Here is a 27,262-nt window from a genome sequence, read left to right on the forward strand (position 1 = left end):
CATCAGAATTTGAACACACATCTTGCTCTGTGGTTGTACGCTGTTTAAATGCGGACTGGGCGGTTCAGGCCAGGGTCCTTTCTGACACAGTGAGTTAGAAATGGGTGCTGACATAGGAACGGGTCATCTGCAGGAACCACACATCTCTTGCAGCACTTGTGGCGCATCATCCAGAATGTCAGTCTCCCCACTTTCCCCTTCACAGATTCCAGCTGCGTCTTGCCAGCTAGCTGGCCTTTAAGGTGCCAGCCCAATCTCCGCCTCCTGGGCTCCCAGCTGCACAGCCCACTCACTGCGTCTCCTTCCTGCCTTCTTTCCTCTTTCTTTTTTAATGGAAGTTTGTTTTTTTAATTGATATTAGAGAGAGAGAGAGGGAGAGAGAGGGAAACATCGATTTGTTGTTCCACTTATTTATGCATTCATTGATTGATTCTTGTATGTGTCCTGACCGGGGATCAAACCACAACCTTGGCTTATCGAGATGATGCTCTAACTCTAACCAGCGGAGCTACCCGGCCAGGGAACTGTGTCCCTTCTTGTATGGGTTTAGTCAGTGCTGCCTTGTGCATGCTTTACCTGACCCCAAACACCCTTTACCTTTCTTTCCACACCTTACATCCTGCTCTGGACAAGACGCCATCATTTCTGAAATCTTTTACTCATCTAAACTGAGAACAAATCTCAGTTCGTTGCTCAGATCAACACTAATGCTGTGGAATTCATTAGTATTTCATCAGTTTCTTTCCTGGATATTATTTGCCATGTGCTTAAATTGAAACTTTTTTTCACCTGTTATTGCGCTATTGCCAAGAGAATTGTAAGCTTCTAAGGGCAGGGGCCTTGTTTACTGCTTCTGTGTTTCCTTATAGTGTCTGACACAGCACTTTGCTCAAGATGTAGTGTCTAGTGATTGGATGGTGGACGTTCCGACATTACTGGTGACATCCTGATACACCCCCCAAAAATCTTTCTAAAGAACACAAGGATCCCACAGTCACAATGTAGCACTTGGCATTGTATCCCCTGCACCTTTCTCCTTTAGACCATAATGGTTTCAGTTTCTCTCAAATGCCTTTGTACTTTATATTCATTTCAATTAGCATTAATAGAACAACACTTTCCACCTTTACAGCATCTTTGTTGGAGAGCTCAAAAGCATTTTACAAGAAAGTATTAATTATTCCCATTTTATAGGCAGGAAACAGAGGCAAAGTTAAACAGTGACTCAGTTGCAAAATTAGGACATGATTTTCCCTCTCTGTTTTCAATTGTCTATTATAATTACTTGATCACGCTATCCCTTCTAGGTTAGAATTAAATTACTATTTAAAGAAACGACATAGACTTTTTCACATCCTTAGTTTAAGTGCTATCTGCTGTCTTCCTGCATTATAATGGTAGCATATGCTCATGTAGAATTCATATTTTATAATGTTAAAAAAGACAAAACTTACCCATACATTCATGGCTCAGAGACACACACTGCTAATGTTTTAATGTTTTCTTTCAACATTCTACATGTATACAGAATATGCTATTTTTTGTAGTGCAGTTCGTGCCATGTCCCATTTTCCTCTTATACAATAAACATTTTCTCTTGTCACTACATATTTTACCAAACACAGTTTTTTAATGGCTACACACTATTTCACCATTTATTTAATAATGTCTATATTGTTGGGCATTAGGTCATTTCATTTTGTTGGGTTTTTTTGTTTGTTTGCTTGGTTTGTTACCAGAAATACCTTCATGATGAAAATATTTGCATTTTATTCCTTTACTTAACATTTATGCTTTTCAGAGTTTACGTGTGTATAGATATTTTACTAAGAAAAAAAACGTTGATAGATTGGAGGCCCACTTTCCTGGCTTCTTCTTTCTATCTCACACACAAACAAAATTTTGACATCTGATGAGATTCTGCTAGCTACTTAAACCTCTAAAGATATTATGATACAGATTCACAGAAACTGACACTAAATCAAATATTTAACATGAGTGAAGCTTGAGGGAATGAAAAACGTCTTCTACTCACTGCTAGAAATATCAGCTTTCCTATTTTTCGTTGGAACAAGCTTTCAAAATCTTACAAACCACACTTATCCAGGAAAAAAATAATATACAAATCTGACAATGCTTATGACAAAAGAAAATTTAATTACATTTCTTGAAAACAAATCTTCATTCAACTCCAACCATACAACTGCAAAGATGTGTCATAAAAGATCTTGTAGAGAAACAAGACAATATTTTGCTTAGTGTTTTGAATACAATTTTTAAGAACTATGTCTCTGCCCTGTCTGTACTGACTGGAGCCAGGGACATGGTTGCATATTTAAAATATTGGAGGTAAACTGATAGTGTAAGGTGATATTAATAATGAAAGGTCAATATAAATAGAATGTATGCGGCTCATAGCCCCCAGAAGCGAAGAAAAGGAATTAATCTAAGGTTTTAGCACAGAACTTGAAGTTTACATTAAGCACAATAACAATAATGTTTATATAGTACTTTACATATTTCAAGCTACTGACAATATACACTATTAATTTCTAGTGATTCACCCATGACACCATTGAGGGTTATCCAGAATGGCATTTATTTCAACGGTATACAGGAAATACGTACCATGACATTTACAAGCACATCTTATGATAAGGAGGAGATAAAAAGGGGGAAATGAGATGTGATACTCCAATAGACTCTAAATTTCAAGAAAATTGATATTAGACTATAAGTTCCTTAAAAGAGATTGGGATGGGGTGTGTGCGGCTGGTGGGGTGGGGTCAGAGAACTTGTGGGGTTATGAGAAGCCTCAGGTCCCACTCGGGGGCTTGAAAGTCCCAGAGCAGTCAGAGTGGCTCAGTCCGTTAGGCTAGATGTATTTTCCAAGTATGAGCCACCTCCATCTGAAAGACAGAGGTGCAAGTTTCCTTGTTTCAGACAAGCGAAGGAGAACAGAACATAATCATTAGAGGTGTAGAAAGACAGCGAGAGAGAGCCAGTGGCATCAACATATGCCGTCCAGAAGTTGGAAGGCAGAATTAAATGGTGGGCCTGAAACTAAGTCTTTGAAGATTCCAAAAAAGGTCTTAGAGACTGAGAGATGCTGTCACCAGGCAGAGGCTGAGAAGGTGGTGAATAGGAGAGTCTACTGTTCAGAAATCATTATAGTTTGTTCTTACAAGTTTGGCAGGTTCTTGGTACAATTATATAACTACACATACATTTGGCGTATAGAGATGAATTATGTACTATGCATGTAATTACATGTAGCAAAATGTGTACTTTTATTTGGTTGGCATTTATATAGTACAGGGAATAGTGTACTTAGAAATAATTAACATAAAGTATTATTTAAAACACAAAACACATAAAAGTAGTTTGGTTTGCTTGAGAGAGAAAGAGAGAGAGAGAGAGAAAGAGAAAGAGAGACAGAGAGAGGCTGGAATCTTCCTTTTATTTATTCCTGTAGTCTATGCCAAGTTGTTCTGGAAGGCAGTCACCAAAGACAAAAGGAAGAGAGCATAATCCCCCTCTGTTATTCATAATTTTTTAAAGGTTTTATTTATTCATTTCAGAGAGAGGGGAAGGGAGTGAGAAAGAGAGGGAAAGAAACATCCATGTGTGAGAGAATCTTCAACTGGCTGCCACTCTCACACGCCCCAACCAGGAACCTGGCCCGCAAACCAGGCTTGTGTCCTGACCAGGACTCGAACTGCAACCTTTAGCTTTGCAGCACAATGCTCAACCAACTGAGCCATGCCGATCAGGGCTCCCAAGCCTTAGATTTAAGGAAAAGATCTTTTCAAATTTAAAGTGTGTCAAAACTTCTGTCTGGCCTTAGCTATTTCTAGATTTAAAATGTACAAATTCAGTCAACTTGAATTAATACCTTGATATAATTTTCAATTTCTATATTTGCAAAATTGAGATTCCTATATGACTTATTGGGAATATGACGTATTTTTTTTTACCATGCATGAGAAAGTAGCCATGCCTTTATGTTTATTTGCGAACAAATTATGTGACCATTTGGCATTATGTATTGTCTCTGGTTATCTGAAACTTTTCATGTTGAAAACTATTCAAAACCAGTCTAATTTGAATACAAAAATATTCAGAAAGTGAATTGAGGTTTTAGAATGAATTTTTAAGTTTTCTTTTTAAGCATACTACGTAGGCTTCAGACTTATGATTTTTTTCATTGTGCTTGGACTGGGCTCAAACACTCTAGATTATTCTTCAACTTTCTCCAGATTATTTTGCAACTTCTCCAGTATAAATAAGATCTCAGAACATAAAGACTCTTTTGTGAAGGATTTTCTTTTGTTTTTTTTTTATCATGCCCTACATTGTAAGACATTTTTCAGCTTAGAAGAAGTTCTCGATGGTTAATTCCTTCAAGGAACTGGGTTAAGTGTATCAGAATAATTACTAAATTAGAATCCTTAAAAAACAAGGTAATGTATTTTCTTTTCTTAGTGCTACCAAAGGAGGACCAATTTTGTAATAATCAACCCATATGGCATTTTAGAGAATTTTCGCCTTAACAGAGTTAATCAACTGTATGTAGATGTTGGGAGATGAGAGCATCCACCAAATGCCAGGAGGGTAGGAATGTGTGAACTCTGAAAAGTGCCTTACAATCTTCTGTAAGTTACATGCATCAGTATTATTGCATCCCAATATGGCCACTGAACTTTTCTTAGGCAGAAGAAAATGGGTCAGAAAAGAAATTTAGGAATTCTGGGCACCAATATTAGTTATTTAGTTGCTTTATTTGGTGCTAAGTTGTATTTCATTTAAAGATGTCAGGAACAGATATTATTTTGGTCAGTCCTTCCCATCTGATTACTTGGAATTTGATTTTTAGAAGCTGGGGACTTTAGTCATATACATGGGGACTGGGAGTTTTCTTTTGCTAAAGGGAGAGCATGAACGTCAGAAAGTGAAAAGAATGCCTCTGGATTGTTTTTCCTGTGCTTCACTCTAACATCAATTTTGAATCAAGATGCTTCTTGGTACTGGACCAATTCTCTTGCTAACCTGCCTGTTTCTCACACTCACATTTTGTTTGGTACGATTACAGCTATTATTCTATTGTCTTTGTAGGTGCTGATAGAGATCTGTGCCTTAAGACCTTTCCATTTTCTGAATGTTTTATACAGTATACATCTTTGTGGACTCACTACATTTGGATGGCAGCGGGTCTTCCTGACCTTCTACAGTGGTGAAACTGAGTCAGTCTGAGGGGGAAAGAAGGAAAAGAAAATAGCCTCTAGAAACAGATATAATTTGTTCTTACTCTGTCTATGCTCAAGAACAATAAAATGTACTTTAAAATGTTTTATAGGTCCCTGTTGATGAATTCACTAAGTTAAGATAATTTCTGATCAGTGGTTTATCTTGATGCCATTTTAAAGAGGTAACGTTTCATGGTGCTGGCAAAGTTATTCTAACTTCCCTGCCTCCACCCCATAGACACCAAGAAGCCTATATAACCCAAAACTTTGGCACAAGAAATCTAAATTGTATTTAGAGTTTAACCTTTGAGCTATTCAATGTAATGTTTTTCTAAGTCAAGTTAGCATGTAAATAATGTAAATATAACCAGAAATGTACCAAGGGTATTTAATACTCATCAAATTTATTTCTAAAATATTGCACTGGATTATTCGGAATCCTGAATTCCAACCAGATGTACTTCTGGAGTATTACACAGACCATATATATTTCACTTTTTTGTTGTTGTTGGTTCAAACCCAGGGGATTGACACGATAATTAGATTGAGAACATCTGCACCAAATCCAAACCATTTCCCTGATCCTTCCTTGAGCCTTCTCCAGGGAGGATTTTTTTTTTTTTTTATAAGTCCCTGCACATTTTATTTGTCTAGCCATCGTTAAGGCAACCCCGAGGTCTCATCTGCCTGCCACCACACAAACAGGAGGGGAGGGCATCCGTACTCGCAAGTGTGGGATAAGGGAGGAATCGTTAGATGCAGCTTTTTTTCGGGCCTGGAATCCCCAGAGGTGGCAATGCCGTTTCCCGCCAGGGGCCTAACTATGGGACAGGGCGTGGCCAGGCGCGCGGCGCGCCGGTGGGCACGTGCGCGGGGACCGGAGGACGTGGGAGTCAGGGCGTCGCTGCCCTCTACCGGGCGGCGCTGTGTGAGCTTGCAGCACGGCCGCTGGCCGACAGCTTGCGGGCTCCGTCGCCCCAAACCCAGGCGGCCCTCGGCATCCGAGGTCCGGGTTGCCCTGCAAGGCGCGGCATCAAGGCACTTGGGACCCAGGCTCCCACGCGCCCCCTGGGCGCCCGCGCGCTTCTACCCACCAATCCGATTTTGCCGTTTCTGGTGGTCAAGGACGCAAGGATGGGAACGCCAGGGGAACCCCCTCTCCAGATGTCAGGAACCGTATGTTGACTCAAGTGAAGCTTCTGGTCAGCAGTACGAGACCAGGGGGCTCCTGTGTTCTCTAAATCCTAGGCACTTTCATTTCCAGCACTTTCATTCCAAAATGCTGAATTCGCTCCAATGTTCAGCGCCAAACTTTCGAACTCAGTTGAACAGCAATTATATCTCATGTTTTATTTTGTATTCCACACATATTTTATTTACATATAAATTTCAAGATTAAGGAGTTTGGGGATTTGTTTTAACTAATTACACTTTAAATGAAGTGCGGGAGTAAAAGTACAGTATTCCTACTGGAGATGCTAAAAACTCACACGTGTATATAATCAATTAAAGATGATGATCATAAAACGTGTGTTTTGCCTGGTTTCTGCGACGAAAAAAATTTCAAGAGAGTTGACTTTTTGGTTTAAATTTCAGCATTTCTGTAGACTAAGGACTATGCTTCCTGTTATAAGTGCACCCACACTTTTCAAGTTTCTGCACCCATAGGAGTGAAAACCGAGGTGTCTAAACTACAGGAAGTTTCAGGGCTATTCCGCTGAAGTGGTGTGGGGGAATACGGAGCTGGGCTTCAAGACTTTTCCTGTCGTGGCCTAAACTGGCGTAGCTCAGGCGCGCTGGCCACCCGGGTTTGCGGTGCGGTGCGGTGCGGTACTGTGAGGCGCGCTGGCCACTCGAGTTGCGGTGAGGGGGCCGCACTGCCACCGCTGCCACTGTGCGGGCCATTAACTTGTGCGGCTACTAGAGTCAAGGGTGCTTTCCCTCAACTCCAGTCCTCCCAGCATGAAACACTGTCCCTGGCCGGCTCAGTCTTTGAGTCCCGCTGAGGTACACCTGGTGCGTGTGCGGCCAGCTCTCCCCGCACACGCCAGCCACGGTGGGCCCCCGCGGCGCGGAGTGGGGACTCGGGCAGGTGGTCGCGGCAGCTCGGCGCGCTCGGCGTCCAGCTGGAGGGCGACCAAAGCGGCGCTGTTTCCTGGCCCGCAGCCCCCATCCTAAGGCACTGAAGGGGCGGCCCTCTGCAGCAACCGCGACCCCCGGGGGCCCAATACTCAGTCCAGGTGAGCCGGGCCCCGAGCCTCCAGCGAGGACTCGGAGCACCCCTCCCGCTGCCCTTCAGCGCCCCCTCGGGGCCGGGCCCGCGGCCGCGCCCGCTGGGGCTGGGGGCCCGGGAGGGGCGGGGGTCTCTGGCTAGGTGTGGGACGCGGGGGGAGGGGGCAGCGGCCGCGCGCGCCAGGCCGGGCGGCGGCCGCCGGGCCCTTGGGCTCTGACTCCGGCTCCGGCTCGGGCTCGCTATGGCTGCGGCGGCGCCGTGAGGAGGAGTCCGCGTCCTCGGTGGCGGCGGCGGCGGCCGGCTCCAGGCCGGGTTTTGGCGCCGCCCGCCTGCTGCCTCCTGGCGGCTCCTGAACTCCAGCCCCCTCTCTATCAGCCTCTCACTCCGTCTCAATATGTCTCAAGATGGCGGCCAATGTGGGATCGATGTTTCAATATTGGAAGCGCTTTGATTTACAGCAGCTGCAGGTCAGGCTTCTCCGCGCTCGGCCTCTCGCCCGGGGGTGGGGGCTGCGGGCGGTCGCGGCCTCCCCGGGGGCCCCGGGCTGCCGGGTCGCCGGGGGGCCGCGGCGGCGGGGAGGAGGGGGGTGCCGGGGAAAGCCGGGCCGAGTCGGGGACAAGTCCCTCTCTCTCCCCGGCCCCCATTGATAACTCGCTTGATCAGAAATTGATCCTCTTTGTTCAATTCATCGATCAGCCCAAGATGGCGCCGGGAGCCGCCGCCGCCACCGCTGCCCCCGGGGTCGGCCCCCACCCCGGGCGCCCCCCCGGCCCTGAGCCGCCGCCACCGCCGCCGCCGCGGGACCGGGGAGGGGGCGGCCCCGGCGGCCCGCGGGGTGCGCACGCGAGCGGTGAGCGGGTGGCGGGCGGCCGTGCCGCGCCGCGCCGGGAGGGGGCTGCGGCCCGTCGGCGGCGCCCGGCCGCACGCCCCGCGCCCCCAGCCCGCCGTATTCCTGGGGAAAGTTTGTGGGGAGTTGCTGTGGGGGGTGAAGCGCCTGCTTCTCCAGGAGGAGCCGCCGCCGCCACTGCCGCCGGCGCGGCGGAGCTGGGGCTGGTGGCGCTGTGGTGCCGCCGGCTCGGGGGAGGGTCAGAGCGGCCACCGGCGGCGGCGGCGGCGCGGCCCGGCTCCGGCCAGGCGGGCGGGTGGCCCGGCGTGCGGGCGTCATTGCTCCACGGCCCCGGCCGGCCGGCCGGCCCCGGTCCCGGCCGCTGTCCCGGCCGCTGTCCCAGGCTGTCAGCGGGCGGGCCGCGCTGCCGCTCCCGCATTAGGCGTTGGGCTCCTAGCGTGGACCCCGGGGTTTGTTTACTCCCGGGCGGACGCCGGGGTCCACCCGCAGACCCCGCAGCCGCCCCGCTCTTTTGTGTTCCTATAAAAGTAGCGCGGACCGACTCCTCGGCCGGGGAGCCGGGTAGGGACGCTTTGGGGAAACTTGCGAGGGGTGGCGGGAGCGCCCCGCGTGCGGACCCCGTGTGTCAGGGAGCCCGGGAGCGCCTGGCGGTCACCCGTGCGGGCACGGGCGGGGGTCTGCAACTTTTTCGTAGCGCAGGCCGGGCGCTGAGTCCCGACGCGCCGTTTGCCGGTGCGGGAGTCACCTCCTCCTTGCCGCCTGTCCCGGCGGCCCTTGCTCGGCGCCGAGTCTATAGCGGCCCTCAGTAACTCTCCCACTCCTCTCTGGCCCTCTCCTCCCCGGCCCTGCCCTTTCAGCGGGTCCGCGGTGCGATGGAGCGCGCGGCGGATAGTCTCCGAAATGCCTTTTCGGGTCGGTTTCTGTAAAGCAAAGCCCCGGGGGACCCCCCGGACTGTGGTGTGCGGTGTCGTGGTCTGCGCTCCGAGTCCTGGACGCCGCGGGGGGACTATGCCGCGGCTCCCCAGCAGGCGCCCAAGCTGCCGCTGTACCCAGGGGGCGCGCGTTCTTGCCATCCACCTCCCACCCGGAGGAGCGGCGCACCCTCGGAGTCCACCCCGAACCTGCCAGCTCCGCGTTCGCGGCGCCTGGACAGCTTCGGTACTCTGCCAGGTGGATGTTGTGCGTAGCAGGAGCCAAGTTGAAGGTGAGCGGCTTGTGCGCCAAAAGCTCCGTGAGCGTTGGGGACAATCTGTGGCTTAGAAGGGCCCCGGGAAGCCTTGCGCTCCGGGGGGTCTCTCAGCGTCCCTGGGGGCCGGCTACTGCTCCCAGCTCGAAGGTGTGCGTGAAGGTAAACTTGGCCGAACTTTCCTAACCTGGAGGACTGGTGATTGTGACCTACAATACTTTTAGGAAGAAAGCAAATGAAATCCAGATGCCGGCTTGTATGAAATCAACCGGATTGGATTAAAACATATATAAATGGAGTCTGACAACTTTAATTGTATATGCTTGTTTTCTGCCCTTGCCTACATAAGAACGATAACGCAGACTCATCGTCGTTATGAAATTTCTTCAGATTTCTCGCTTAACTAGGAAGAAGACTATGTGAAATATGTATTTCCGATAAGATTAAAACTTAAAGGAGTTTGAGTATTTATTGACTAAAATAGATTACTCCAAAGTGTCTATTGTGTAAATTAGATTCCTGAATGTAATGAACACAGCCAAATGGCATTTTTGATAAATTGGTCTACCCTGTTTTAGTAAAAATAGCTCCCTTTTACCATAATTTAATTCTTGTGCTTAAAGTAAAACCCGTTGTGGAGTTTTAAGAGACAAACCTTAATTTTCTTTTTTCCTTTTATTCTTTTTTTTTCTTTTTCTTCTGGTCTTCCTGATTGTGACATTCTTTTTTAAGCATTCTGGCAAAACTGCCTGGGAAATGGACTTGGTTTCTAGAGAGTTATTAGATCTTACTAACTCTTTGACAATTGCCCCCTGCCCGCCAAGTGGTTAGCTACTTGTTCAGGATAGCATAAGGACATTTGACTGTGTAACTCTAGGATTCGATGGAAAGTTTCCCTGTCAGTTTATGTGAATGAACAATCAGATGTTAATCTTGAATTTTAAATTAAAAAACATTATTTTGTTTCCTGAGCACTCACTGACTTTTGATGTTAGATATGATTTGGCCTTAGATGATTTTCTGTTGCTGCCTCATCGCATGTTTGAAAAGTTTCAGTTGACTATGGACTGCCAAAATTCAAAGTATAAGGCTGAACTGGTTCTTTCTCTGGGCCCTGAAGAGGCCTTTTGAGTTGATATCTCATTTAGCGTCATCTCTATTCCCACAGACAGTAAGTGACCCAATGAGACTGCAGTTTGAGAAGAGAGAATTCATTAGTTTCAGATTCTTCTCATCTTTCCAGAACCCCTTCCATTGCGATCGGGTTGCCTGTAGAGCCCAGTGTGGGCTGTGGCATTGATACCTAAGGGTGAAGAGGCTGGTCTTAACTAGACCCAGATCCATGTTTGAGACTTCAGTGGGTCTAGGCAACGTAAGGCCAGATGTGTGCCTCCCACAACTGTGAGCCAGGGCTGTGCTCTTGACCCTCTACTTGGTCTGTCCAGCTGCCCTGGGTGGTGGAGTGAGTGCCCAGTAAGAGTTTCTGAACATTGAGCTCTATTTCATTTCCTTTTTAGTCCCAAAGGCTGTGGTATGGAAGTTTCGGTGCTCTTGTGTTGCGAAGACTAGTTGGACAAGTTTTTATCCTATCCTACACTTGTAAAAACCAGGCTTTAAAAAAAAATAAAAACACGATTGTATAAATTTGCTGTTTAAACATACATTTGAAAAGAGGACACCTAAAACAAGCTGTTGTAACCCTGTATGTTAGTGTAGCTTTTTGGGATGGGGTCTACCAGTGACTTACTTTCCTTTGGGGCATTATTCCTGCATGGTGACTACTGTCCTCTAAGGAGCTTCTCTGTAAAAATTAACTTTAAACGTTTTCCTCTTTTTCAAAGCAAGAGAGCAGTTTCAGTTTTGCTGTAAGTCCATTTATTTTGTTTTCTCCTGTTAAGGAAGTGTGTATGTTACCTGTCACCCCTTGACTGTTCCCATAAGAAGTATATTATTTTGATTGAAATTATGTATCTCATCGAGTAGCTTTTATGAAACAATGAGTAAACTAATCATGGGTTTCTGTGCTGCTGCTGTCTTTGTTTTCTTGGTTCTTTTAACATTGGTGTCTTTGAGATTAGGTAATGGGAGGGGCCGTTATCAATTGATTAAAGTTTTTCTCTGTGAAATGTGTAGGGGTTGTGTGTGTGTGTGTGTGTGTGTGCAAGTCAGTGAAGATGAACTTGGGCAACAACTCCTGACACCGTTGGGTCCGTCAGAAGTTCGTCTGCTTCCCCAATTTTCCCCATCTCCTGTCAGGAGTTAGTTGCATGAGAAAATTGGAAGGGGAAAGGGACAGATTGCCAATTACCTCAGGAATTATTCTCTCCTAATCCACAGAGCTAACCTTAAAAGTGCTGTCTGGTGAGCTGATTGAGCCTAAGACCTTTAATGGCTGTTGAAAAAGCCCTCCCCCTGATGTGTACAATTAGAGCAAACACACCAGGGTTTGTGTGGGAGCTGTGCGGAAACAGTAGTCTCTGCCCCCGTGGCCTGCCCCCCACATCTACCTGGAGCAGTCAGCAGTCAAAATTGCTCCTCAGGCTGGCTCACAGCCTGTCTTAGGAGAGAAAACAGGCTCGAAGTAGAAAAAGCCATATTCGTTTCAGCTGGTTTACAAAGCCCCAGACACATTTGCAGAGAACTGAAGGAAGGACAAAATTGTTAGAGGAAAACTTGCCCTATTTTAAAAAAAAAGATTTTATTGATTTATTTTTAGAGAGAGGGGAAGGGAGGGAGAAAGAAGGGAGGGAAACGTTGATCTGTTGCCCCTGGATAGGTTGCATCTTGGTTGCCCTTTCGTAAGCACCCAGACCAGGGACAGAACTCGAAACCCAGGTTTGTGCTGTGAACGGGAATCGAACCTGTAACCTTTTGTTTTGTGGGACGATGCCCAACCAAGTGAGCCATGCCAGGCAGGGTACAAATCATTCTTTTTTTTTCTTAAGGGGAAAATAAGTTCTCTTAAACGTGTCCTTTTTTAAAAAGAGAAATTTAATGTGAAAAATCCTACAGAGCTAGGCCAAATTCCCATTTGCGCTTCCATTATGTAGTTCACAGATTTGGCCCCATGTAAATTTCATATATTTAAAAGACAGATGTATCTGATGGACTGTAAAACAAGCACTATCTAAACATTTTTATAGAAGTTATTCTAACATTATAAGATTATGCATAATTTTAGAAGTTATTTTGAAACCTATTTAAAATTATTTAATGGGTAACTTTAAAAAATCTAATTGCTTTTCCTATGGAAGGTCTGATTTTTTTACAATTGTCAAAGATAGACATTCGTATATCTTGTCCTGTTGTTTTGTCTGAAGCTCTGCATTATGGCTGCAGAGAGATAGTTTTGGTTTCAACTGAAATTCCCCTGCCTCTGATTGTTTAAACCAGACCCGTAATCTTATTTTAACATACTTAAAATGTTCAAAAAACCCGGAAGAATTGTTTTGTATAAGTAGCAAGTGAATGTAGTTTAAACACTCAAGCAATTCTGCTATCTAATTGGAAACAGGTGGAATTCTTGGAATCCTGTGTTTAAATCTTATTATAGCAAAGCACAGAGACATTTTTCACTTAAGGCCATTTGTTTTGTTGAAGCCGTTTGAAGAGGAGCCCCATGACCTCTCATTGGGCCCATGGCCGTTTACCTGGACGTTGCGGTCACGCTGGGGGCATCCCAGGATCTGGATGCCCGGACACCCGAGAGAACTGCGTGTGTAGCTCATGGAGCAACACGGAACTTTAATAGCATAAGTAGACGAGCAATTCAATATCTGTATTATGTAACTTTCACAGCAAAAGGGTTGTGAATTCCTCTGTGATTTCTTATTTAATAAACATTTATTGTCAAGAGCATTTGAGTACATTTATTAGACCCTGACAATGATTTAGAATTCAGAGAGAAACTGCTTCCCTAAGTGTTCTACATTTAGAGATGTAACACTAAATAGCACTACCCCCTAAGACAAACTAACGGTTAGGAGGAGATTTCAGTAATGGTGGGGTGCTCTGAATTGTCTGTTCTTTTTCCTATTCTAGTTTTCAAAGCCAGTGAATAGCCCGGGTTCTGCTTTATGTTTAAGAACGAAGTTTTGCTTGATATCTGGGTATTGATTTTACTGAAGAGGACGACTAAAACTTGTACTGAGGTCTTGGTCCTGTCACACTTTTGGGTTTGCCGAGCTGTAATCAGTCCTGCTTTTCAGCTGTCTTCTGAGAAAGTTGGCAGAGGAGACTGATCTTTGGCTGGGCAGGAGGTGCCCCTGCAGGAGGTTACCTGGGCTTGAGGAGGAGCCGAGGGCATCGCCCTCCTTCGTGCCACAACTGAAGCAGTTATGAAGCACACAGTTGAGGGTGAACAACTCTTTCTGAAAGATGTGTAATTTGTTGCAAAACCCATCAAGAATCTTTCCTGTGAAAAGTAAACAGCTCTATAATAAAAATAATTCCAGTTCTTGCTATAATTAAATTCTGATAGGGTGATGTTAGTGCCCAGAGTAAATGTCAGTTTCTTCACTTGAATATGAAGGCTTTCTTTATTGCAGAGCAGAATTTTTGTGTTTACTATAGAGCCCTTATATCATGGGCAGCCTGGGAAGTTCGTCAAACGTGATCCGTGTGGATTTTTATTCAGAGGACCCCTCTCGCCCCACCCCCACCCCCCATCCTCAGGAACGCAAAACATGGTCAGTGGGAAAGGCATGCTGTTGGGAGTGTTCATTCCTCCTAAGAATTTACTTAACACCTGGGAGCCACTGGAAAAATAGCCAGATAGATTTCACATGAAACTGACTGGATTCTTGAACAGACTGGCCCCACACCTTTATAAAACGCAAGAGGCCACCACAGGCCTCTTGCTCATGACCTGTCAGAGTCAGTCAGCTGACAGTGGAAATCCTGGTTGCTTTTCACTCTGAATTAGGAAGGTAACTTGGAGGAAATCAGCAGAGCTTACTCAGAAGCTTGTTTTTTCTTAGCGTTACCCTGAGTATTATCAGCATGGGGCCTGTTTTCTTAAAGATGTTTTTCTATTTGGCTGTAAGTAAAAGCATTTCCCTTTTTTAAAGTTTTATTAGGTTGGCCAGAAAGCAATGCTCAGTTGTCTTTAATTTCATCGAAACAATTTTGTTTGATTTTACTGGGACAGCTGTCATATCAGCATGCATTAAAAAGAAACTTATTGGTGAATGTTTGTGCAGCTATTTTAATATTGAAGATGGAAGAAATGCAACATTTTTGGTGTAATATGCTTTATTATTTCAAGAAAGGTAAAAACAACTGAAACACAAAGATTTGTGTAGTACGTGGAGAAGGTGCTGTGACCGATTGCATGTGTCAAAAGTGGTTTGCGAAGTTTCTTGGTACTACTGAGATTTTGGCCAAATAGCTCTTTGCTGCGGGGCTGTCCGATGCATTGGAAAATGTTTAGCAGCACCCCGGGCCTCTCTATCCACTAGAAGCCAATCGAGGGAGATAGCCAACATGCTCAAAATATCCAAATCAATAAAGTTATTGGTGAAAAGTGTCTTTTATTTTATGGAAAAAGCTAAACAGACTTTTTGGCCAACCCAGTATATGGTGGTGAGGTGTTTTGAGTTTAGTTAAGGGAAAAACAGATAGAACAATAAGTTCTTAAGTGAATATTGTGACATTGGGAGACACAGAATGCCATTCTTACTGTCCTAAAATTTTACTTGGGTGTTAACAGCTTTTGGTTAAAGGTAAGGCATTCAGATCGTGTCCACCTAGCTGTTTTTAAAAAAATAGCCCTCAAAAGCTTCTTCCCAATTTCCTCCTAAATGTAAGACAGGCTTTTTTTACATTGGGTCTTTCCCCCCAATTGTTAATATTCTATTTTCTAATATAATTTTATGTGTTAAATACTGAAAAGAATGTGAATTCATTATAGGAATCTTGGTTCATTTGCTGTTTTGGACTTGTGAAGGTCTTTGGTTTATTGCCAATTTCCCCCGTTTTTTAGGCAAGAAATTGGTATTTAGATAAAAATAATTTGATTAAAGTTTGTAAAGGACACCAAAGGTAATGACTCCTTGTCTCAAAGAGCCTAAAGCTGCAGGCAGAAGCAAGGCGTGTGGGGAGGTGGGTACGGGAGGGGCCTCCGTGGAGCCATTGTCCACGGCTGTCCCGGCCTGCCACTGCTTGTCCCCTTCGGAGCTCCTGCCCTGCCAGGCCTGTCCCTTCCTTTGTTGTGACAACTGTTTTTTTTTTTTTTTTTAAGTATTTATGGAGCTCTATTATTTTGAGATTCTTGGAAGAAAGATACTATGTAAATGAAAATCAAAAATAAAATTGTTGCTGGAGGGAATTGTACATTTAATTTTTGATTAGGTTTGGAAAGGACTTTTTTCTTACCTTAAAATAGGAACATTCTGTTGCTCCTATCACTATTTTTGCTTCATTCTGAAAGGTGTGGCAGATAATGGCAAGACTGTCCTTTATTTTCTGTTTTTCACCATGGTACTTGACCTAGAACTTGAACCCATACAGATCCGTATACAGTGAATTATTTCTGTTTCACATTGTTCTGCTCTGCTCTCACCAAGCATGTAGATAGCAATTGCCCATAAGACATAAACCTTTTAAAGGGAAAAGATTTTGAGTCACCAACATAAATTACAACAAAAATTCTAAGTAGGCCTGCAACTCAAGTTCCATCTTCCTCCCCTGTTCACACAGCAAAAATGTAAGTAGTATAGTTTTGAAACAGAAAACTGAATACAGGAGCATCCGTGTAAACCAGTATAGAGACGTGAATTTCCTGGAGTTGCATCGTTTCAGCTGTACCTCGATTCCTTGCTTATGTAATGCTGTGTGCTGTCACATCACTCAGCCAAGTAGGAGACAAGGTCAGGTTTGGAGCCGTGAGTGGGACCCAGGAGCCAGACAGGAAGCTCAGACTATTGCAAGGCGCCTGTCCAGACACCTTGGTCTCCCACAGGCCTCAGCCACAGTCAAGTGCAGAGGACCATGGAGGTGGCCAGGGCCTGGCGAGCATTTGCCTTGGAGAGCAGTCGGGCCATCCCGATTGAGTGGTACACAATCGGGACATCCCCATCTGGAGCCGGCCGTCTTGGAGGGAATGCTGTCATCTCTCCTCTCCCCTACCTACTCCTCAGCCTGGCACTCCAACTTGTCAGCATTGACGTGGGATTGGAAGAGGAAGGATATTGCCAGTTATGGTTGAATGTCATTGCCAGGGGAGTGTGAAGTGGCTTGCTATTGTTGTACATTGCTCTGTGTTGGTATATAATTATGCTGTCATTTTTAAATGAACTGATACCTTAATAAATCTTTTGTATGTGTTTATGCAGTTAGTTTTGAGGGTTGCTTGTTGTATCTGAGAGCCAAATCTTCCTAACACATAAGAGCTGAGTGTGTAGCTTTACTTGTTTCAAAACTGTCCCTTCGATACAGGTTGCAATCCATTATAGATGTGGCTGCCAGATTAATCTTCCCAAACCGTTGATTTCATCATGTCATTCCTCTCCTTAAACACCCACAGAGGCTCAGTTTAGCACATAGAGACCACATTCTTCAGGCCAGCAGGCAGAGTTTCTGATGGTTGTCTTTACCTTACCTAAACCTTGCCTCACTTAGGGATCCTGGATTCGTCAACTTCCCTGTGCACATCTGAGTATCAGGCGTTACTGCACACACTCCTCCTTTCCTTCATTTTAAAACCAGGGCTGCTGGAGAGCCCCCGTGTGCCAGACACCATGGTGCAGGGCAGGACGGCCACCTTCTATGGGAGAGGTGGATGGGATAGCTGGGGTTCGGCTGTGACATGACTGTGTGCCGGAGCTGTTGGAGGGCTGCAGAGGAAGGCTGTCAAAATAGGGGGTGGGGGTGGGGGGTTGGGGTGGTGTGCAAGAAAGTCCCCAGAGGGAAGGGAAAGCTGGAGCTGATTTCTGTACAACCGAGGGAGAATGGGAGAGAGGGCCTTCCAGCAGCACAGTTGGGGTGTGTGGCTGGTAGTTTCTGAGACCTCCTCTCTGAGCTCTGGCTTCCCTCTTGGCTCTTTCTGACTTCTTGCACCCACCATACCTTCCAGCTGTCCTTACCACTCATGCTCCTGCTTGCTACCTTCTGTTGTTATGCACCTGCTGTTTCACCCTGGCCTGGACACCCAGAAAGTCTTGCTGCATGAGAACTGTGGACTGCATTTAAGGGGATAGTCCCGTGTGTTCTGATTCAGGACTCATTCAGCTAGTTTAAAGAATTCAAATAGGATTCTTTGTAGGATTGTCAGAGGCGGGTACGTTATATAAAAATGGCTGTGTGTTGACAGCTGCTGATAGGTACACATTCATAGAACATGCATTTCTTTTTGATTTCCATTTATTAAATTCTGTCTTTGCAAGGTGACGTATACATTAGTTAAAATATACACAATTGTGGTTGTGGTTCATAAAACAAAAAATTCACATTTTTAAAACTAGAATTGGGCAGAACAATTCTTTGACAGATTTTCCTTTGACTTGGCTCACAGCCTACATGGGAGGAAATGTCCCCACACTGATGGGGAAGACGTGTATTAGAAGGATCAGAACCCACCCAATACGAGAGAGTGAGTGGGAAGAAACACGAAGGTCTGGATGTCAGCACTGGAGAGAAGTGCTGTGTGTGCTCAGCCCCCAGAACTGCCTGTGGGCCTGGGCAGAGGCTCTGGGCCAGCCCCATTTCAGAGCAGTGGCCTTCCTAGCCTGCATGCTTTCTCTGCTTCTTCATTTGCAAAGAAAGTACCTAGGATATTTTTGTAAGAGGTGACGTCACTGTCTGGCTGCATGATCATTTGCATGGATTTGGGGAAGTGAGGGCTGCTGGGACTTCACTGAAAGAGGGGGGCTGAGAGGAGCCACAGACCGAGGTCCAGCTTGGGTGGGGGTGGAGCCTGGCATCCACAGGGACAGGGAGGAGGAAGAGGAGTCACCCCAGGTCAGGGGAGAGGGTGTGCTCCTCGTGGTGTGCACAGGGTTTGGGGTCTGCTGGGTGTTCAGGGGCTGGGTCCTGGGGAAAGGAGAGGTGCAGCTCAATAGGGAGGTTGGCGTTACAGTCTAGAAGATGAGCCGAAACCTGGGGCATGAAGCCTGTGGTGGATTTATCTGTGTTTTGCTTGGTGCTTGGGAGTTTGGTATTATTTGAGGTGGGGAGGGCTGGAGGTCTAGTCTTAACTAGGGGACCCCACCCTCACGTCTAACTTCGCCAGTCCCAAAGGGAGGACTGCACGCTGTTTTAGTAAAAGAAGAGAAGGAGAGCCTTGTTGGTAGTGTTGGACACTCCACAGGTTGTAGCTGGTTTTGTGTTCACTGGTAGCAAGGCAGATAGATACTTTTTAAAAAGGGTTTTTTGGTATATACACTAACAGCTATCCTGTCCTGAGTATTGACAGCAGGCGGTGTCGGTTTAGGGGTTTAGGCTCTTGATTTCTTTCCTGTCATGCCCACAACAGCCTAGGAAGGAGATACAGCACAGCTGGTAGGTGAGAAGCCAGCAAGTAGAAGGTGGATGCCTGGGTCTCCTGTGCTCCAGTCCCTGCTTTTTCTGCCATCCCTGCTGTTCCCGGGACCAACTCTCGGTTGAAGTGGTGGGGTCCTTGTGATGAGGCTATGAGGGAATTCAGAAGGGGGCCCATATCTATGGGCCACCCAAGATGAGCTTGGTGATGGGCGAGTCTGAACGTGAGCAGCTGAAGAGGGAAATAAAGCCTGTTGTGAGGTGGATGTGATGGGCCCTCGGTTGATGGTAGATGGGGAGCTTCCGGTTGAGGCCTTGCTGGATCCAAGCCTCCCCTGCCCTGAGACTCCAGAGTCAGCTCATAGATGGACTCCGAAGAGAAGGGTTATCTGACAGATTATCCTTCCCCAGGCCATGAATATGCTGTCAGCAAACTTTATCTGATAATTGAGGTGCAGTTTTGGTGTCAGGCTGAAGGCAGCCCTCCGTGTTGTGTCCCTTGCTACTCTCCGGGCCCCATACAGCAAAATTGGAAGAGTTTTTGGGGGTATGGTAGGCAGCAGAGAGGCCGATTGGGGGACCGGGGCTGGAGGCAGGAAGGGAGCAGGCTGGCAGAGGAATAGTCGCGCACTGTCCAGCGGAGGCTTGTGCTATGAGCACCAGACTGGGGGTGCGTGAGTCTGAACCAGGACTTTTTTCTGAGACACCTGGCCTGATGCTGGTGCTGGGGAGCAGTTTACCTTTAGATGCTATTTGTATTTAGCCCCTTGATGGCCAAGGCAAAACTCTGCTCTCTCAGCACGGGGGAAGCTGGTTGAATTAGTCACTGCAGTGATACTGGATTCAAACCCATGCGCGTCACTTGGAAGCACTGACTGCACCGGGCTTTGTTCTCTGCCACGCCTGAAGGTGGAGTTCGGTGAGTTCAGTGGGAGACTGGTTTCATGAGGGGTCTGTGGGTGGGCATCTCTCCTGAGAGGAGACGTCTACCTGGTCAGATGACACTTCTTAGATCTTAGCTTATGTTCCTCAAGGAATTCTCATGGAAAAATGGAACTTTAGGATTTAGATGATGTTTTTACATGCTTGATTTTTGTGATGATGTAGCTTGTTTTGTAATAAAGTTACAAATTTTTAAAAATATGTAAAAAGGTATGCAGGTCTTGGAAATAATGTGCATTTCAATGAAGTTTGTAGTTTTGTTTGTTTTTGGAGCATCTCATTTTTTTTTAAAGAGGCTACTGGGGCAATTCATTCATTCATTCATCCATCAATCAATCAATCATGTCTCCATGGTGCCTTGATCACTGCTGCAGCTCCTATTTAAGTCTCTGGGTACCGAAGGGAGCAAGTCCGTGGGGTACACAGAGTATCCCAGGCATCATTTTATAAGGGCCAGGGCATCCGCATGGGGAGGGCAGGGCAGGGAACTGGAAAAATGGGCCTGGGCCATCTTGCTCCATCGACTTACGTCATCTTCGGTCCAGGCGCACTTCTAGCACAGCATCTTCGTGTCTGAGCAGCAGGAAATCCCTGCCCTCAAGGAACTTTAATTCTAGTAGAAGAGACAGAAAGTAAATGCAGAAATGAGTCGTTTAAAGAGAGCCAGTGCTCAGGGCCTGGGAACACACAGAACAGGACCTCTGTGCAGAGCCCCATGCAGTCAGTTCTGGTTCTGAAGGCCCTAAGGAGTAACTGCTTTTTAAATTGAAGAGAGACAACTTAGTCCTCAGAGTTGTGTTTAGGAAGGCCTTTCTGGAATCCCAATAAGAAAGGCTGGTCGGAATGTGGAGGGAAGGATGGTAAAGAATGGAGTCAGAGGGTGTGGCAGGCATAGTTCCTTCAGTCAGAGGTGGAGATGGACTGGGCCGGGAGAGAAGACGTCAGACTGAGTGCTTGGGGTGAGGGCGAGGGAGGTGCCCTGGCCCTGGTGTTTCCGGGAGGGCCTCTGAGGTCAGAGTGGCTGTGGCAGAGATGGGGCTGGGGGAGTGGCATTTAGGCTGCCTGCAGGGGAGGCGACAGTGGAGGAAACCGAGGCTGGGGAAAGCCTCTGAGAGGGACAGGGACCAGTGTACCGAATGGGTGGCCTTCGGGGCCCCGCTGACACTGAGCACCCAGCAGAGCAGCGCTACTTGGTGCTGGCCCTTCCAGAGGCGGCCTGTGCATGCGGCTGCCGGGCTGGGCCCCGCAGGTTTATTAAAAGCAGGTGGGGTGACTGCCCTGTACTTGACAGTCACCCCACCTGGGCGAGTGACTCAGCTACGCATGGAGCCAGCCTGGGGTTTCCCTCTTCCTCCCTATTTGCTTTTTGTTGGTAATCCTTTGTTAATTCCCCAGTTTCATGATGTAATTTTAATGGACTTAAACTTGAATACTTAAAAATTATGTAATTAATTGCATTGGGCTTCAATTACAACTAATTATAGTGTGGTACCTGATGGCAAGTCAGGTGCTCACTGGAGGGGGAGGGGCTCAGGACCTCCATCTTCTGTTCAGCATCTCCGTGACTGCACCCCGGGGTCAGACCAGCGGCCCTTTGGGCTGCCCGGGAGGCAGCTCCCTGTCCTGCCTCACCAGGAGCAGCTCTTGGAACATGCTAAGGTGTGAGACGAGTAGGAAGTGCCAGGAGGGCGGGAGGGGAGGGTGACTGTGCTTTCTTCAGGAAAGGTTGTTTTAGGAGATGCGAAGGCTGGAGCTGGTTTGCAGGTTGGAGAGAAGGTCTGCTACTAGGACAGTGGGTTTGGGGTGGCTGGAGGGCATTGTGTGTGGTTCTCTATTTTCTCCGTGACGTGGGAGGGAGGTTGCCTTCAAGTGAAAGTGAAGGCTTCAGGAACCGAAGACACTGTTTATTGGAGGAAGGAAAAGGTGCAAAAACCACCTTGGGGTAAAAGAAGGTGGGAGCCAGCTTTAAACGTGTTACTGTACGTTCCTAACTCTAGGAGGTCAGGGCACAGGGCTTCTGGGACTAGTGAATGGAGCCTCAGACGTCAAGACAGCTTTATGTTTCCAGACTTCTTCTTTGCAAATAGTGGTGGTTTTATGTTGTCTTGGGAGGAGGGGTCTTGCTAAGATATCTTCACCTCAGTTGACCATTACCCCTGAAGCCGGGCACTCCCATCTCTCCCGATACAGGGACCAGCAGCCCATCTCAGAACAGGGTTGCTCAGCGCTCAGTAGGCTGCAGTGCCCAGGGCCTCCTGTCCTGCCTCTGGGCAGCCACCTGCTTGCCCTTCCTTGCATAAAGAAGATAGACACACCTGTCATCTCACTGTTCAAGGAAGCTTCTGGAATGGACTTTAAACAGTGGTGCCCACATGTGGTATTCCGTGGCCCATGTCCTGTTTTCTGTGAGATACATTGATTTGTTTTTCCACTTACTTATGCAGTCATTGGTTGCTTCTTGTATATGCCCTGACCGGAGATTGAACCTGCAACCTTGGTGTACCGGGACGATGCTCTACAAGTTTTCCACAGTGTTTCCCTGTTGAATGTGTAAAGCAGACTACCCTGACAAAGGAGCCTCCAGCTTCTGAAGCACAAGCTGGGGCTTGTGTTTGAGTTGGGGCCATGAGGAGGGCCTAGAAGTCTTCATCGGTGTTCTGTTTTTCAAGGGAGAGTGGGACTTGAAAACATTTGAGTATACAACTATTTTAAATTTCGGGGGCATGATGGTGCAGAGCACTCTTGGGAAAATTTTTTCTGTTGAATATGCTCCTTGTTGACTTGGTGCAAAGTGCTGCTCTGATGTAATGCTTGATACCTCTGTTTTGTTACTTTTTATTTTTTAAGATAAAATTCATATAAAATCCATGATTTTACTCTCTTTAAAGTGTACAGTTCATTAGTTGTCGGTGCATTCACAGTGTTGCGCATCTGTCACCACAGCCTGCTGGAGAGCATTCTCAGCGCCCCGACAGGACAGCCCCCACATGGTAGCATCACTCCCCTGCCCCTGCGTAAGCCTTAGTGCCCGTTCTGTCTCCGCATTTGCCTATTCTGGACACTTCACGTGAGAATAGAGTCGCACACTGTGTGGCTTCTTCCACTCAGTGCAGTGTCTTCCAGGTCCATCCGTCTTGTAGCGTGTGCTGGTGCTCCGTTCCTTTTTGTAGCTAAATAATGTCCCGTGGGGTGGTCATCCAGCATTTTGTTTATTTTTGCATGGTTCAGTGGGCATTTAGATTGTTTTTTTTTGTGGGGGGCTATTATGAATAATGATGCTGTGAATATCAGTGTACATGTTTTTGTGTGAAGGTATGTGTTCAGTTTTCTTGGAATATACTTAGGAGTGGAGTGGCTAGGTCATATTTTTTTAATTTGTTACTTTTCTGACCTCATACGTGTTAACTCCTGTTTTTTTCTGCAGGGTGCTCATTTTAATGCCAGATGGTTGTCCCTCCTGTCTACTCCATGGGTTCTCCACAGGTGGGGCAGCCCTACTTTGGAGTCACTGTTACTTATGATGGGATTTGAGAAGCCCTGGAAGAGCAGACACTGTTGGTTGGTCTCTCCCCTCCCTGCCTTCCTTCCTTCCTTGCTCACCACCAAGGGGCCTCTCCCCTGCTGGGGTCAAAACTTGAAGGTCGTCTAAACTAATTCTAGTGTTCCGGTATTCCCCCTCCCCCACTTCCCACCAGGTGCGGTGGGCATTTCTTTTTGTTTTGGCTGAAGAGACAGGGAATGTCTGGTAGAGTTGCTTATGAGACAGAAGTGCTGCTTCTCTGACGAAAGTTGATGAGCCAGGACAAACTGCCATCTTCTACCTGCAAACACTCCTGTGTGGGGAGAGGCTTTCCAGGCCTGCCACCCCCGTCTTAGCCCTGCGGGGCGGGCCCGAGACAGAGTGCACCCTCGGAGGACGCAGAGCGAAAGGTGCAGGGGGCCTGGGCCTCAGCCCTGCATCGCCCTGCCTCCAGCTTCTGTGCTGGCAACCAGGACCATTACAGTTAAAATCCAGATCATCGAGCGTTTCTCTTGACTGGGTTGTGGATTACAAGTAATGTTTTTGAGACGCACCAGGCCTGGGTGAATGCAGACTTGGGAGTGTGAGAAGGACATGTATGCTCCAAGTGCTCTTTCCTCATAGCAGGCAGAACTCCATTTGCCAAGCCAGATGTCCCTTAGTACTTTACATCTAGCCAATAAAGCATTAAGCAATTAGAATCGTTAATATTTAGTTAAGTATAATTAGAAGCTGGTGTAAATTGTGAATGAAATTGACAGGTTCCATAAGTTGCAGCAAAATACCAAATCTTACTCGGCCGTGTGTGTATCTGTGCAGCTGTCACTTCAGATAGGTGGGTCACCTTACCTCCCTAGTGGAGTAGAAGTGAGGGGCCGTTACCAACGTAGTGCACTATGATTTTGAAACTTGAGCAGCATCTTGCCGGTTGTTTTTATCATGTTAAAGATTGAAATCCGTAAGCCAAATTGTAAGAGTTTTAATTTTAGCACCCTTCGTTTCTACCTCGTGCTCAGGAAAAGCCGAATCTCTCCTTTCTGCTTGCCCACCGGGTGGGTTGTGTGCTGTGTGTGTCTGCGCACTCGGGTCTCACCCTACACACGTTGTATTAAGCAGTCACTCCTCAATTCACCACACATCATTATTCATCTTATTAAATTTTTTCTCCCTTATGCTTATTCCCATTTCCAGTCCCCTTCTCTCCTCATTCTACTGTTTAATGTGCCTTTATATGGATGTATTCTTGTAAAGTATGTGGCCTCTTTTGTGTGTGTAAGTACTTTTAATTCATAAGTGTGGCATTGTGCTATAAATCTTTCAGTCCTTCCTTTTCACTCATCACTGTTTTTGAGATCTGTTCATATTACTCCCTACAAATTTTGTTCATATTTCATGATAGCTGCATTGGATTCCATCTCAAGAATCCACTTATCTTAGTCAGCTTGGGCTGCTGTAACAAATGCCACGGACTGGGTGGCTTAAACACAGGCCTTGATTGCTTATAGTTCTGGAGGCTGCAGAGTCCGAGGTCAGGCTGCCTGCTGACTCTGTTCGTGGTGAGAACCTTTGTTTCTGAGCCTGTAGTAGACAGCTGTCTTCCTACTGAACCCTCACATACTCTGCCGTGATGGAGGGTGTTGAGAGGGAACGTGGGAGCTCCCTGGCATCTCTTGTAGGAGCACTCATCCCACCATGGGGGCCTCACCCTCATGACTCGCCACCTCATCTAAACTAAACACCTCCCAAAGGCCCCACCTCCAAGCGCCATCATGTTGGGGTTAGGGCTTCAGCATATGAGTTTGAGAGGACACGATTTAGCTCGCAACACCACCCTAGTTCACGTATCCATTTCCCTGTGGGTGGTCCCCCTTGGTGGCCTCTAACATCCCTAACACCCCTGTGCCTCCACCATCTTCACATCTCTTGACTGATATTCAGGACTGGACTGTTGAGTCCAGGGTGAAATTGTTCTATTTTTTTCCCTTTCTTTTTTTAAGATTTTATTTATTTATTTTAGAGAGAGAGGGAGGGATTGAGAAGCACATCGATGTGTGAGAGACACATCAATTGGTTGCCTCTTGCATGCCCCCAATTGGGAACCTGGCTCACAACCCAGGCATATGCCCTGTCCGGGAATCTGACCAGTGACCTTTCTGTCTGCACGCTGGCACTCAGTCCACTGAGCCACACCAGCCAGGACTGAAATTGTTCTTAATTCACCAAGGACTGCCAAGTGGCTTCCCAAAGTGGCGTGTTACTTCACTATCCCCACAATCTCATCAGTACTTCCTAGAAACTGTTGCCATTCTTCAACAGTTGTTGGTGGTTTTAAAGGGGTGCTTCAATGAGGTGTAATTTTTCTCTAATCACTGGTAGGGTTTCTACTTGTTATAAATCTCATTTTTATACTTGTTAGATTCTCAGATTTCCTCTTTCATAAAAGGTTTGGTTGTATATTTTGTCCTTTTTAAAAAATGGTTTACCATCTTTTTATTGATTTGTAAGAGTTCCTTATATGTTTTACATGCTAATCTTCCGTTGGCTTTCACTGTTGCAACTATCTTTCCCAGTCCTTACGTTGTTTGTTTACTGTCAGTGTCCTTTCATAAATAGAAAACTTATTTTTTTTAGATTTTTTAAAAAGTTACTTATTTTTAGACAGAGGGGAAGGGAAGGATAAAGAAAAAGAGAGAAACATCAGTGTGTGGTTGCCTCTTGCACACCCCCAACTGGGGACCTGTCTCGCAACCCAGGCATGTGCCCTGACTGGGAATCGAACTGGCAATCCTTTGGTTCTCAGACCAGCACTCAATCCATTGAGCCACACCAATCAGGGTGAAAAAACTTAATTTTGATGAAGTCAAATTTGTCAGTTTTTACACTCGTGTCTTGTGTCATTTCAGTCTCGTTCAAGAAACTCTTTCCGCAGTCAAGATCACAAGGATGTTTATATTTTGATAGTCTTACAGATTTGTCTTTCACATTTAGGTTGAGTTGGTGTTTTGTAAAGAGGGGGAGTAGTGAGTTTTTCCAACACTACCTGCTGCTTTGGGAAGGTCCTTTTGTGGTACTCCAAGTTCCCGTATATAGGCGTGGGTATGCGTCTGAGGTCGTTCTTTTGTTCCACTGCTCTATTTGTTTCTTCTTGGACAGATGCCTACCACACACCATTTTAATATCTGTGGCTTTATGCTGATTCTTTGTTTCTGATTGAGTGAATTTATCTTCTTTGCTCTTCTTTTTTTTTTCTTATTGTTCAGTTGCAGTTGTCCCCATTTTCTCCCGTTACTCTCCCCTGCCCTGCCCACCCCCTGCTTCCCACATTCATCCTTCCCTTGCCCCCACTCCCTTGTCTTTATCCATAGGTCCCTTATACATACATGTTCCTTGACTTGACCCTTCCCCTTCTCCCCTCTCGCAAGCCCCCTCCCCCTTCCGGTCTGTGGTCACTGTCAGTTTTTAAAAATACGTTGACCTGACCAGCATGACTCAGTTGGTTAAGCGTCATCCTGCAAAGCCAAAGGTTACCGGTTCGATACCTGGTCAGGGCAAGTGCCTCTGTTTGCTGCCTGGTCCCCGATTGGGGCGACTGCGAGAGGCCACAGATCAATGTTTCTCTTACACATCAGGTGTCTCTCCCTCTCCTTCTTCCTCCCTTTCCTGTCTCTAAAAATAACTACAGTCTTTAAAAAAAATCTTAGCTACTCAAGGTCCATTATTCATTCATGCACATTTCTGCCCATTTCCCAACAAGTACTATACTGCTGGGATTTTTTTTATGGTATTTTGATTAAATATACAGATTAATTTG

At 46.4% G+C, this 27,262-nt stretch overlaps 1 protein-coding gene across 1 annotated transcript in view; it reads left to right on the top strand.

Annotated features, from left to right (window-relative positions):
• Positions 1–7,681: 7,681 nt before the first annotated feature.
• Positions 7,682–27,262, top strand: part of LOC114496469 (homeobox protein cut-like 1) — a 345,941-nt gene continuing 326,360 nt past the window's right edge. The window contains 1 exon segment of the mRNA XM_028511916.2: positions 7,682–7,946. Coding sequence (XP_028367717.1) covers positions 7,884–7,946 — 63 coding nt within the window. The 5' untranslated portion in view covers positions 7,682–7,883.

Source organism: Phyllostomus discolor, chromosome 3, assembly GCF_004126475.2.
Source record: "Phyllostomus discolor isolate MPI-MPIP mPhyDis1 chromosome 3, mPhyDis1.pri.v3, whole genome shotgun sequence".
NCBI classification, from domain to species: domain Eukaryota; kingdom Metazoa; phylum Chordata; class Mammalia; order Chiroptera; family Phyllostomidae; genus Phyllostomus; species Phyllostomus discolor.